The 13449-nt window shown below is 51.3% G+C and overlaps 1 protein-coding gene across 1 annotated transcript; it reads right to left on the bottom strand.

Annotated features, from left to right (window-relative positions):
* Positions 1-1351: 1351 nt before the first annotated feature.
* TEX51 (testis expressed 51) lies at positions 1352-4538 on the bottom strand. The gene is made up of 7 exons (XM_030916063.1): positions 4371-4538; positions 4142-4216; positions 3821-3910; positions 3418-3501; positions 2159-2227; positions 2033-2072; positions 1352-1565 (listed from the first exon to the last, which is right to left on the bottom strand). The coding sequence occupies exons 1-6, from the start codon at positions 4513-4515 to the stop codon at positions 2035-2037; spliced, it is 501 nt and encodes a 166-aa protein (XP_030771923.1). The 5' UTR covers positions 4516-4538; the 3' UTR covers positions 1352-1565; positions 2033-2034.
* Between the last annotated feature and the right edge of the window lie 8911 nt (positions 4539-13449).

The raw sequence follows: 13449 nt of genomic DNA, 5'->3' as shown, positions 1-13449 counted from the left end.
ATGTCACACTCAGGGTTTTCTACTTTTACTGCACACATCAGAAAACAGCCACTCTGGCTACTTTTGAGGTGATGGTCTTGGTCCTAATTTAAATACAAAAAGGAAAACACCATGGCTGACGGGAGGGCCTGGCATCTCCTGTGTCCTGGATGGCACCAGCCCCCCAGGCATGCGGAAAGAAGCACAGTCCCCTGGAGCTATGCCATCTGCCCTGGGGCTCTGACCCATTCATGCAAAATGGCTGCACCTCCACCCTTGCTATGTGGTGCTGTCCTTGGAGTGCTTTACATCTTCCAAAGCCACGTGACATCTGTGGACTCCCCAGTCTAGTAAAGCAAGAAGGGGTGAAAGGGGTGCCTCAGTGGAGCCATGTCTGTTCACACCCACCCATCCACTTGGCATGTCTTTCTCGGTCACAGGACTCGCAGCGTGCCACGCCTTCCTGCTGCTCTGGGAGTCTCTGTCAGTTCTTCTTTCTCCTCACTTAGGATCTTACCTCTCACCACATGCTTGCTTGTGTCACCCACTCCAGCCAGACCACAATCCCTGGAGATTCCTGAAACTCTCGAGGCATCTCGGACCTCTGCTCCTCAGCAATGCCAATCAACACACTCCTCTCTTTCTTCCTGCCCTTCTCTGGGCTGTCACATGGGTGTAAGACACCACCTCAGGGAAGCCTTCCTGGATCCTCCAGCTGGGTTAGAGGGAGGCACCTGTGGCTGGGGACCCGCCCCTGCCCTCTGCCGTGGCACTCTCTGCCCTGCTGCCATTTATGCTCTGTTTCTGTTTAGGCCTCTGGCAGTCCTTGGCTGTTTTCCAAGAGGCAGCCCTTACCATGGGGTGGTGCTGCTGAAGTCAGCCTGAGGCCAAGCCTTTCAGGCTGAGCCACCAGCTCCGAAGAGCGAGCACAAGGAGGGCCTAAGGAGACATGCGGTCTCCTTTTAGGAGCTGGGCTGAGGACCCTGGCAGGGCTTCGGTGGACTGAAGGAGAAAAGGGGAGTGAGGACTTTGGATCTGCACCCGTGGCATGGCCAAATACTGGACAGTAAATATGAGCCAGCAGGTTCCTGGGTCAGGGTACACCAGCCTGGCGAAAGCATCACACCCCCATCTCCTTGTGCCCAGATGGGGAAACTGAGACTCAGAGGGGGGTACCCAGGCCACTCCACCCTCGTCTCAGGTATTGGAATTAGGTGAGGCCTGGATGAGCCCTTAAAACCATCATTTTGGGACCAGGACAGGATGATTCTGGAGAGGAGGGGAAGAGTGAGCGGATGGGACATGGCACTCAGGATAACTCGGGAAGAGATCTCATCACAGCACCCGGCAGGAGACAGACGGCACAGTCAACTAGGCTATGAGGAGGGGTTTTAATGAAGAGACTCTTTACAAAGGTGTGAGTGTAGGCAAACCACGAGACAGTGCTGTCTCCTAGGCCTCAGAGCTTTGGGACCCCAGGACCCAGGATGGAGGGTGTCAGGGGAGGGGGTCACCGGGACCCAGAGATGAGTGAACTTCCTGACAGCCTCTGTTCACTTCTGGAAGACATGCGGGCTGCCCTGTTCCTGCTGAGGGAGAAGCAGCTGGGCGTTTCTACCCTGACCTCCCGCTGCCCTGGCCGTCTCCCTGTCCCTCTAACCTCTTCCTGGGAGTCTCCCCTGGCCAAATCCAACCCAGAGCAGAGAGCAACGCAGCCACGTTAATGGTTCCTGCGGGTCAGGGCAGGGCGACGAGGGTGAAGGCGGGGAGTGCAGGGTACAGGGACAGCTGGGGGAATAGCACTCTGTAGTGAGGGTGGGAGGCCTAGAGCTTTGCCATTTATGTGTCCCGGGTCCCTGGCCCCACTGTGTCTGCATATAAGGGGGCTGATGTGTGGCCTTCCCGAGATTCCCGGCCCTCGATCCCACTCTGCTCTGCACGCCAGACTCCAGGAGGTCAGCACTAGGGTTCCAGGCCCTGCTACTCCCAGGGCACACCCAGCTTTTCCCTCCTGGGAGCCCTAGAATTGGGTCGGGGTCTCCTTTCCCAGTACCTTTACTGCCTCCTTCTTGCTGTGCCAGTAAAGGAAACAGCTGGGACAAGACACAGGGTGGAGTCAGTCAGGGAATAGGTGTGTTTTCTCTGGGGATGCTGGGGCTTGGAGAGGTCACTCACCCACCTCCAGTTATGGCCAGGAGCAGAGCACTGCTGAGACTCACAGCCCACAGGGAGATCCGCCGGTTCCTGCCTGGGGTGTGAAAGAGGGAGTCAGGTGTTTGGAGGCCAGGCAGGGATACCTCGGCTCAGAGAGAAGGCCGCCATCCTTTCATTCTTTGATTTGTTCACTCATCATTTGTTTGCAAACGCTTACTGAGCACGCTGTGTGCCCAGCACATATCTAGACAAGCAAACAATCATGGTGTGGGTTTCAAGGGAAATAGGACAGGAAATGGGAGGGGAAGTGACAGTGAGGATGGTTGACAAGCCTCTGGGGTGGGAGGTGATCAGGGAAAGCTTCTTAGGAAACAGGAGTCTGAGCTGGACTTGGAAACACAAATAAGGTATCAGTTCAAGGGCAAGGCTGTGTCCCCAGCACAGGACATGCACAAGAACAGAAGCATGGGGCTGCCCGTATGCACTTGGTGTGCCTGGGGAGGAGGGGGCCCCCGAGGAGGGTAGGCTTTATCTAGGGGCATTCGGGAGCCACTGCTGGTTATAAACAAGGAGTGTCACAGGTAGAATTGCTCCTTGAGAAGGAGTTCAGAGTGTGATGTGGCCCAGAGGGACAGGGAGGCTAATGGGAAATGTTGCTGTAAGTTGGATGAGAGATGAGAAGGCCTGAGAGTGGAGGTTAGAATGAAACTATGGGAACACATAGAAGACTTATTTAGCAAGACATGGTGATTCTCCATGCTAAGTGGAGGCAGATTCCCGGTTTAGGAGGCTGAGGGCATGAGTGGGGCCATTTGTTGAGAAGGGCCCTGGAGGAAGAGCAGGTGTGGGGGTTCGATGGGATTGGGCATGTTTCACTTTTTCTTTTCTTTTCTTTTTCTTTTTTTTTTTTTTGAAATGGAGTCTTGCTCAGTTGCTCAGGCTGGAGTGCAGTGGTGCGATCTCAGCTCACTGCAACCTCCACCTCCCAGGTTCAAGCGACACTCCTGCCTCAGCTTCTTGAGTAGGGATTGGTCATGTTTCTAGGCATGGCATCTCTGAAAACCAAGAGGCCTCCCAGAGTGATGTCCTACAGGCAGATGCCTCCAAGGCTCTGGAGCTTGACATGAGGAGATCAAGAAATCCCAGGAGGTGCTGCCTTCACCCAGGGTGAGGATAGAGAACAAAAAAACCTTGAGTTGGGCAAAAGAGAATGACAGAGACAGTAACGGCTCTGGGAGTGCAGGGCAGGGAAGCAAGAGGCTGGAAAGCATGGCGGCCACTTACCTGGGCAGAAAGTGGGGTCATTGCAGGAGAGGAAGTAAGTCCTGCAATCGGCACAGCTGGTGACCTTCAGGGTAGACTGTATGTCTATGGGAGGGGAGGGACAGGGCTAGGGGTGCCAGGTGTCTTTCAACCCTCCCCCAGGCCCAGGCCCCTTGCATACTCACCACAGGACTCATTGCAGGCTGCCAGGGGTGAGAAGGTAGAGAAACTGAGGTGTTGGGGAGGCAGACAGCGCCAAGGGGGTCTGGGGTGCAAGCAGGAGATGGAGCTGGGGAAGGTGTTCATGGGCAGGAGTGGGGCTCCTGGGGATGGTCGAGGGGGCTGCAGAGTGAACTCTGCGTGCCTTCGGTCTTGGCAGGTGCGGAGGGCTGGGCCACGTGCAGGGATCGTCCCCACCCCTTACCCTTCTCCTTCAGCCCATCAGATATCTTATTCAGCCTCGCAGTGAAGAGATTCTTGTGCATGTCGATCTCTTCCAGAAGTACTGTTTTATCTAGGTAGAGCAGGAGGGAACGGATGTTCAGTGCTACAACTTGCTCAAGGTTGGGTTTTCAGACCCTTGTTTCTAAATGGAAGTTCCAGAGAGCACACAGAGACAGACGGCATTCATCTCCCACCTTCACAAGACCACCCACCCATGGCCACATGGGCCTCTGAGAGTGACTTGGAGGGTCGGCCTTTGTCAACCCAAGCCCCAAGGCCCTGGGACTCTTGACTTCCTCACCATCTCGTAATGTTTTGATGGCTTGGTGTACTTGAGTGAAGAATTTGGCTGTTTCTTCTTCCAAATGGTCACGATCTGAGGATGAGATACAAGGTAAAAGAGAAGTCAAGGGCGTAAGATCCCAGGTCAGGTAAAGAGGCCAGATCCAATTCCTGATCTCCTGTCTGTGCCTTACCAAGGTACCAGGGTTTGAGAAAATTATTATCCTCTAGGAACAGAGAGTGAACGCTTTGAGAAAGTTCTGTGGGTGGCCCCGGCGTCCCCCAGAGAATCTGAAGGTCGTAATCTATCCAGGCAGACAGTTCCGGCCAGCAGCGGAGGCAGTTCTTCCCTTCGATGGCGGGCAGCAGACAGATGATCAGGAAAGGCACCATCTTCTGGGGTCCTCCTACTGTGCCCCAGTGCCCTGCCTGGAAGTTCCACGTGGAACACTGGTGTTCTGTCCCCCTGGGAACCACATTCTCTTGGCAGCACAAAGTGCATTCTGCAGGGCAAGGCAAGGCCCAGCTGTGGAGTCACAGTATGAATCCAAGCTTTGGGACTGGACCTAAGTGGGAGCCTTGGTACATAGTTCCTCCTTTGAACTTGGAGTCACTTGTTCAGCAGGGAAGGTCCTTGTGAGGATCAGAGAGACGGCTGCACTGCCTGGTGGTGGGTGCTCAGCTATCTTGACTGTGTTCATCTGGTGTGGAAGAGTTTAATACGACTGAAATTTGAGAGGCAGAAAAGAACAGCACAACAAGAGGGTTGTTGAGTGAAGAGAATCAGAATCTCTTCACAATTTTCCACAAAGGGTCAACCAAGGAGAAGTTGATGGAAAAAACATGTTTTCATGGCATAGATAAACTGACAGCTGTCTCATGTTTGGTCGAGCCAGAGGGGCTTAGCTTCTAATACCACAGTGCAGGCAAAGAGTATAGACAAGTTCCAGTCAGCATTGCACAGAAGTGCAGACAGAGAAGCCACGTCCAGAGCAGTGGTTCTTTTGTGAAATGCGCCCTGAAAAAAAGCAAAACTCCCTACTCTTTTGTCATAAAGAAATCCAGTGGGATCCTTGTCACTCCTCAGCTGGCAAGCTTTGCCCTTCCATGCCATGATTCTGAGTGCCTTGGGCTGGATCATGGGCAGCTAAGACCACCAGGCATTTAAGGAATGCCTCTAACATGACCAAGAGACAAGAACCATAGCAAGAATTCAAAACAAAGGCAAACAAAAACAGCAGGAAAAAGGAAGAGTACAGAGTTATGACAAGAAGCAGAATAAAACTTAGAACCTAGCTAGGCACGGTGGTTCACACCTGTAATTCCAGCACTTTGGGAGGTTGAGGTGGGTGGATCTCCTGAGTTTGGGAGTTCAAGACCAGCCTGACCAACTTGAAGAAACCCCGTCTCTGCTAAAAATACAAAATTAGCTCGGTGTGGTGGTGCATGCCTGAATCCCAGCTACTAGGGAGGCTGAGGCAGCAGAATCACTTGAAGCTGGGAGGCAGAGGATATGTGAGCCTGAGCCTAGATCATGCCATTGCAACTCCAGCCTGGGCAACAAGAGCGAAACTCCTGTTAAAAAAAAAAAAAAAAAAAAAAAAAGCTTAGAACCTAATTACAATTAAATTGACAAAATACTGTTTTTCCCAGACAAGAAGAAGTTGCTATGTAAAAGAAAGAGTTATTAGAGTCTAAAAATATGATAGCGCAAATTTAAAAATTCCATAGAAGTGTTGGGAGATCATTTCAGAAATCTTCCAGACAGAAATACAAAAAGACAGAGATGGGAAATAGGAAATAAAAATAAAATACAATTAGATAATCAATCCATGAGGTCCAACATCCAGCTAATACAAGTTCCAGAAAGAAAATGGAGAGGTGAAAATTATTTATAATAGAAGTTGTGTAGGAAGTATATTCAGGAAGAGATTCTATTGTATATACAGAGGAATGTGGCATTGAGGTTTGCTAGAAGAAATAGTTGAGGCTGGCCGCAGTGGCTCATGCCTGTAATCCCAGCACTTTGGGAGGCCAAGGGAGGTGGATCACTTGAGGTCAGGAGTTCAAGACAAGCCTGGCCAACATGGGGAAACCTCGTCTCTACTAAAAATACAAAAAATTAGCCAGGTGTGGTGGCGTGCACCTGTAATCCCAGCTACTTGGGAGACTGAGGCAGGAGAATCGCTTGAACCTAGGGGATGGAGGTTGCAGTGAGCTGGGATTGCACCACTGCACTCCAGCCTGGGCAATAGAGTAAGACTCTGTCTCAAAAAAAGAAAAAAAAAAAGAAGGAGAAATAGTTGAATTAATAAATTCAGGCTGTACTAGTCAGGTGGGCTCTGTGATGAGAGGGTGATTCCGAGTACTGCAGAGATGTTGCTCTATCCCTGGCTTTGTATGGAATCACAGATGAGGAATAAGCCTGTTTTTTGCTCCTAAGTCAATATCTCTGGAAAGGCAAGGCCTGGAAGGGACCCAACACAAAACTTCCATGTCCTCAAGATGTATCACCCTCTAAGCAACTAGTGTTTTTCACACTAGAAAGCTCATGCAAGACATGGTGTTCAGAATTTTTACTGGAGTTTCATTATGTAGGTGCGATTGACTGAACCACTGACCATGTGATTGAACTTGATCTCCAGGCCCTGTACCTCCCTGGAGGTTGGGCTGATATTCCCTGGTTCAAAGCCCCAACCCTCTAATCACATGGTTGGTCTTTCTCTTGTGGTCAGCTCTTTTCCTGAGTCATTTTGTTAACATAAAAGGATATGGCTAGGTAGGGACTCACAAGCCCACCATGAATAATAGACCCCCTTATCACTCAGGAAACTTCTGAGGATATAGAGGTTCCCTCTCAGGCACTAGGGACAAAGGACAGCCAGATTCTTTGCCATACAACAATAGCACATAAAGTTCTGATTACCCGTTAACATTTGGGCATAATTCGTTCAGATCTAGGCTTTGTAATGCTTCTTGGTCTTCTGGAATCTTCTGGGAGGATCTCAAGTCCCAGGCACAAGATTTTGTTTTGCCCATGCTGAATTGTGGAGATATTAGAATAGAGGCAATTAGAAATCCAGGGACGAGTGGAATATGACAAGGGCATCTATCTTAGCAAATTAACTCATTTGGTTGGTAAAATCATCTTAGAGGTCATTGACCTGCAAATCCTGTCCAGTTATTATAGGTACCTTGTTTGAAAGAACAACATTTGATACATCCAAGAGGCTGGCACCTGGTTGGTCAATGCCTTTATAAAGGGTTGGATTTAGTTGTTTGATTTTTTTAATGGAAAAATTACAAAAAGTTCATCATCAGATAACCTATCATAAATGAAATATTCATTTCATTTTCTTTCTGGTTAAAACTTGTGTCTTGAAATGCTTTGTTGTATCTACTTAGAATGATCAATGGGGATGCCTGGGGGGAATCTCTCTTGCAGAATTTGTTGGTAGAGAACATTAAAATTGCATGAAGCCAGTCATGTAATTTTAATGACCATCAAAAGGATTTTGCCTAGAATTGGGAGGAATTGAAAGTGAGATGATGCTTCTGGGAAAGGTTGAAACCTTGGGTGTTCAAGGAGGCAAGTTTCTGGATCTATAGGGCACTCCCCCGTCTACCTCTGCTGCTGGGCAGAGACATTCTCTCCCTAGTTAGTGGCTGTGGAGAATCTGCAAAACACAGGGCGCCTGGCTATCTCCTTCTGGTCCTAGAGAGTCATGCAGGGCTAGTGCTGGCGGTGGCCTTGCCCAGGACTCAGTGTAGCCCATCCACTGCTCTAGGGAGAAGTGGCTGAGGCCCTGAGGGGAACAGATGAGTGTTCACATTCATGTTTTGTGCCCTCCAGACCAGTGCCCGCCACCCCACTCCTATTCCCCTTTCTCTTGAATTCTTTCCATTTTCCTGACATTGAGTTCAGCTCTGCATCTGTGAAGCCTGCTCAGGTCTCTCCACCCACAGAGATTTCTGCGTCCTCTCATCTTTGTCAGGGGCCATGTTTGTGTCTTTCATTAGGCAATTAGCAACATGCCAGCTTGTGACAGGCTTTCTGTTGATTCAAAATGTCATTAAAATCTGCCGTAACCTATACTTTCTCATGCCTCATCAGCCTGCTTCTAAAAACAGGTTACAGTCACAATAGCATTTCCTTGGGCCATCTCCTTTTTGCAAGGTCTGCTCTCCTGGTTCCCCTGGCTGTCAGAGTCTGGGTGGCCCTCAGGGGCTGTCCATCTGATGCCATGATGCAGCTCATATGGCTGGCCTGGGATGTCTGCTCCTCTCTCTGTGACGCTGGACTCACCTGCCACTCTCCACACACCATGTTCCCAGCTTCTCCCCTGTTTCAGTGAAAGGGGTTCTTGCTCCTTGAAGGAGCCCAGGGTTCACTTGATGGCCTTGATGAGACCCCGGGCCCTGACCACAGCCCTGGAGAAAAGGAAAAATGGCTCCTCTCATTTAGCCACAGGCCCACTGCAGAACCTCTGTGTCCCAAGCTCTGAGGAGGCCCAAGGCCGCTGGCTATCTTCTCATGGAGGTGAGTGGCAGTCCTGGAAGCATGCCTGCTCATCGCCCTCTTGGCTTCTTACCATAGCTTCTTTCTTACAAAGCTCCTCGTCCGCAAGGATGAGCCTCCCCAGGAGTCTTGCAGACAGGTCTGAACGCTAAGGTAACTGAGACCGGTGGGGACGAGGACTGCATTTATGCTGGTCAAAGGTGATTTTGATAGGACAAGCTCTGGTTCCCAAATGAGGTATTTGTTTTCTCTGGAGAAGGAGGAGCAGAGATAGAGGCCCTCTGCCCAGGCATGGGATGTCTTTACCCTACCTCCTTGGGTTTTTGGATTTTGTTTGGGACCATGAATACATCTGAGGATGAGAGCACCATATCTCCTCTCTGAAGAGGTGGTCGTCAAAGCTCTCATGATAAACACCTGAGGTCAGGAGCACATGGCCACTGCCAGGAAGGGGGAGCATCTTTGAAGGACAAAAAGGGCTTCCTGCCCAGCCCTGCTGACATCCTTCTCTACGGCAATGTGTTCTCCTTGTTCGGGAAGAATGAGGCTCTGGTCTTCCCACACACATCTCTCAGGGGTGGTGGCACTGCAGAGGGTCTAGAGACCCCTCCTCCGGTTGGGTGACTGCCCCTCTCTCAAGGCAGGCAGGGTGCTGTGTAGTGCTCCCCGGGTAGAGAAGAATACTGCAGACATTAGGAACATTGTTGTAGGAATGGAAGGGTCCTGTCCCTGAAACTTACTAATTACACCTGTTTCCTTTTAGGTTGTGGCAGATGGTACGTTTCCAAAGAAGATGGAGCCTCATGTCCCACCCACAGACTCTTCTGCGGTGGGAACTGGCCACTCCCTCAACAAGAGGTGGAGTCCAGTTCTCCTCCCTTTGATTTGGGCTAACCTTACGGACTTGTTTGTAATTAGTAGAATGCAATAGAACTGACTCCTTGTGACTTCCAAGTCTAGGTGAGAATGGCCCTGCAGCCTCCACTGGTCCTGCTGGGAAGCTCATTCTCTGGACGTTCACTCCTGGGACGCTCCTTCTTGGGATCCAGCCACCATGCCGGGAGAAGCCTTAGACACATGAAGAGGCCACGTATGGATGGTCTGGGCGACAGTGGTCCCAGTCCAGATACCAACACGCGAGTTAACAAGTCTCTATATGACTCCAGCCCCTAAGCCTTTCGAGTGTTTTAAGGCTCCAGATATTGTGGAGCAGAGCAAAGCCACGTCCAGGCCTGTGTCCTTTCATCCAGCAAGAGATTCTGGGAACACAGGGCTCTGCAAAGTGCACAACACAAAGACTTGTTCATTCAACAGGGGAAGGACTCGGCCTTATTAGTGGTGGCCCGGGCCCAGTGGGGCCCCTAGCTGACGGGGCCCTGCAAAGCAGGATTGGAGGGCTCAGTTAGGGCAGGAAATCAAAGTGGTGGTGGCCTGTTGCTGCCTGTGTGGCCCCAGTCCTGGGGACTTGTGCATGGAGAAGTTTGGGATCTCCAAGTGAGCTTTGACTACAGAACACCCGGAAGCCACACAGAAGCTCACAGGCCTAGGCCCCAGTTGAATGAACACTGTGGCCACTCCCACCCACCCCACCCTCCAAGAAGAAAAAGAGATGGAGTGAAAAAGGCTGACAAGGTGCACTCTGACACTTCCTGCTGGAGGGTAGGATGGTGGAAATGGGGAATAAACCTTCATGCTATCTTTGCTCAGATGGATTTATTTCAAATCTTGTTCAGACATTTCTTTTCTTTTTAGATAGGGTCTAGTTCTGTTGCCCAGGCTGCAGTGTGCAGCATGATCTCTGCTCACTACAAGCTCTGCCTTCTAGGTTCAAGCGATTCTCCTGCCTTAACCTCCTGAGTAGCTGGGACTACAGGTGCATGTCACCTCGCCTGGCTGATTTTTTGTATTGTGTTTTAGTAGAGATGGGGTTTCACCATGTTGGCCAGGCTGGTCTCGAACTCCTGACCTCAAGGGATCCACCTGCCTCAGCCTCCCAAAGTGCTGGGATTACAGGCGTGAACCACCATGCCTGGCAGACATTTCCTTACTGTATGATCCTGGGCTCGATGCTTCACGTCTTGAGCCTCAGTTTCTTTATCTTTAAAATGTGGCCAATTAGAGTGCCACCTCTGGAGAGTTTTGAGATCTCTGTCAAGTGCTTAGCATAATGTAGGCCCTCGAATCTTCTAAATCCTTTCTCTTCTCTTTGGAAGGAACTTTAGGTAGCTGGGCCCAGTTGCCAATAATGACAGCAATGCATTATGAAGGGCATGCTGCGTGCCAGGCACAGAGCTTAAGGCACAGACCCCTTTGACACCACCGTCACTGGGAAGCTGCCTGCTAGTAGGCCAGTGTGCTGGGGCAGGGGAGTGGATCAGCTGCAAGGGAAGGCCTGCAGTGTCACTGACTAAGCTTCAAAGGAGTCTCTTGGCATCAGTAGAAAATATGAGGTCCCAGGTGGTAGTGCTCGGGATTCCTCCTGTTGGTTCTCCAGCCACATGACTGGGACCTCAGGCATGTGTCTGTGCCATACACTCATGGGTGAATATGTCCATACCTAAGGGTGAGCCAGCACGAATCACAAGAACTGACTGCTATTGGCATTTGCATCTGGGAAACAGTGGATCCCTCTGGGGCCAGGCATATGGCAAGGTATTTAGCTTTGAAGGCTGTGACAGGTGGGGCTGCTGTGGGCCAGGCCCTTGTGGAGACTCCTCTGGTGCCCAAGGAGAGGCCTCATGACAGAAGAGAATCCCACACTCACGGCTGCTGGGCGAGTTTCCCAGCCTCCCCGGGTGTCTCGCCTGGCATGTGGCCTTCCCCTCATGGCTGTGAAATGCCATTTATTGTGTGCCTGCTGCCTGCCAAGGGCTGTGCCAGGAGCTCCGCAGAGACGATGGAACGTAGAGCCTCCTGCCACCCTGGGAGCTGATGCTGGCTCTTGCAGGGCCTGCTAGGAAGATCGAAACTGGAGAGTAATGAATGGGGCACGCACAGCCATGGTCTAGCCACGGGCAGATGCTCAGCAAGCGTCAGTTGTTGTTGTTAGGTTTGGATTGTTGGCTCTGCAACCACTCAGGGGAGGGTGCACTAGGGTCCTGCCTTCTCTTCCTGGTCAGGGGCTGTGCTATGGGGTGCTGCTGCCTTCCAGGTCCCGCTCCTTGCCTTCCTGATCAGTTCCCTCCTCCCTGCTCTTTATCCTCCTTACCCTCGACTGTATTCCAGTATTCAGCAGAGCTATGGGATGCATTTTCTGATGGAAGGTTCCCTGCAAAGTGGTGAGGAAGGTGGTCAGTCTGGTCTTGGGCATCTGCTCTCAGCTCCTTGGGTCTGCGTGCCTTCTCCCACTCCTCCCCAGACTCTGTTCCTGGAACCTTCTCACCACTGTCTGAGGCAGTTGATTTTTGGAAAAAAAAATCTGCCCTCCATCACTTACGTGTCAGTATGTACAAGCATGTATCCTTTCTGCTGGGGGTGTTTGACTTCTTTGCTGTGGCTGGGCCTTGCCCTTTGGGGTTTATGCATCAAGGGGACACAGTCATCATTTCAGAGCCTGCTGTGTGCCAGGTGCTCTATCCACTGAGTCACATTTAATCTTTACAGTAAGTGTATCAGTCAGGATAGGCAAGGTCAGGCCCTGGTAACAAACACCCGCAAATCTCAGTGGCCTAAAACAACAAAGATTTCTTTGTCTTTTATGTTACTTATCCATACGGCAGAGGTCTCTGGTCATTAAAGCCTCTCAAAAGCCGAGCAGATGGCACAGTTCCTCCCTTGGGTGTTAGGGGCCACCCCGCCAGGGGGAGAAGTGAGTGTAGGAGGGTCCTGAAAGCCTCCAGCCGGGAAGTGGAAGATGTCATCTCCACACACAGGTCATGCACAGATCTAATTATATGGCCTCTCCCAGCCTCAAAGATGGCACCTTATGATGTGGCCGTGGTGGGGGGCTCCTGCCGAGGACCTGCCCTGAGGAGAAGTGGCAATGTCTGGTGACCAGTGTGGGGGACTCCCAGCCCAGCCTGTGACGAAAGTCTGCATTCCCACGTGACCCATGGGAACGGGAGTCGCTCCTGCAGGCAAACAAGGATGAAACAGCAGACGGAACCCAGATCCTGGACCCGAAGATCCATGCTGTGGGTGAAGAGTTTCATTTTCCCAGCTCATTAATCTTTATTGGAAAAGTCATTTGGAGGATTTTAAGAGGGTATTGGACCCACACAAAGCTCCAGCCTAGAAAATGATCACGTCCTCAGGAAACCCAAAGAAGAAACATTTGGGAGCAGTTGATGACATGGTCCCTGCCCTCTCCCCTGCTGTTCCTCCCAGAGAACTCTGTGACTCCAGAGGGGGCAGCAGAGACAGAAACAGCAGGGGGCCTGGGGCCTCCATGTAGAGGCCCACTGCATGCTGAGTTCATGCCAGCGCAGGGTGCTATCCTCACTTTACATGTGCCGGAAGCAGGGCTCAGGTTAAGGGACCTGCCAGGGCCACACAGCTAGGAACCTCGAGGTGAGGTGATCAGAACCCCATCCTGACCCTACTCCCTGCATTCCCCTCTAAAGCCCTGTAAGATAACCCCCTCATCCTCAATGCCCCTGGCCCAGGAGCTCTTGCCTAAGCAGGTGATTCTGGGTAGGAAGATCTGGGGGTATTTATGGACCTAAGAGCCTCTCAAGAGGCTCTCAGTGCCCAGCAAGAATGGATGGCTGAGTCTGGCAGTTTCCAGTGCAGGGAATAAGGCCGGCTGGCTTGTGGCTTGGTGAGTCCCAGAGAGGCAAAGAAGGCAGAGGCCAGAAGCAAAGGGAAGA

Source organism: Rhinopithecus roxellana, chromosome 14, assembly GCF_007565055.1.
Source record: "Rhinopithecus roxellana isolate Shanxi Qingling chromosome 14, ASM756505v1, whole genome shotgun sequence".
Classification (NCBI taxonomy): domain Eukaryota; kingdom Metazoa; phylum Chordata; class Mammalia; order Primates; family Cercopithecidae; genus Rhinopithecus; species Rhinopithecus roxellana.
The sequence above is the reverse complement of the archived record's forward strand: the minus strand, read 5'-3'. Positions and strand labels throughout refer to the sequence as shown.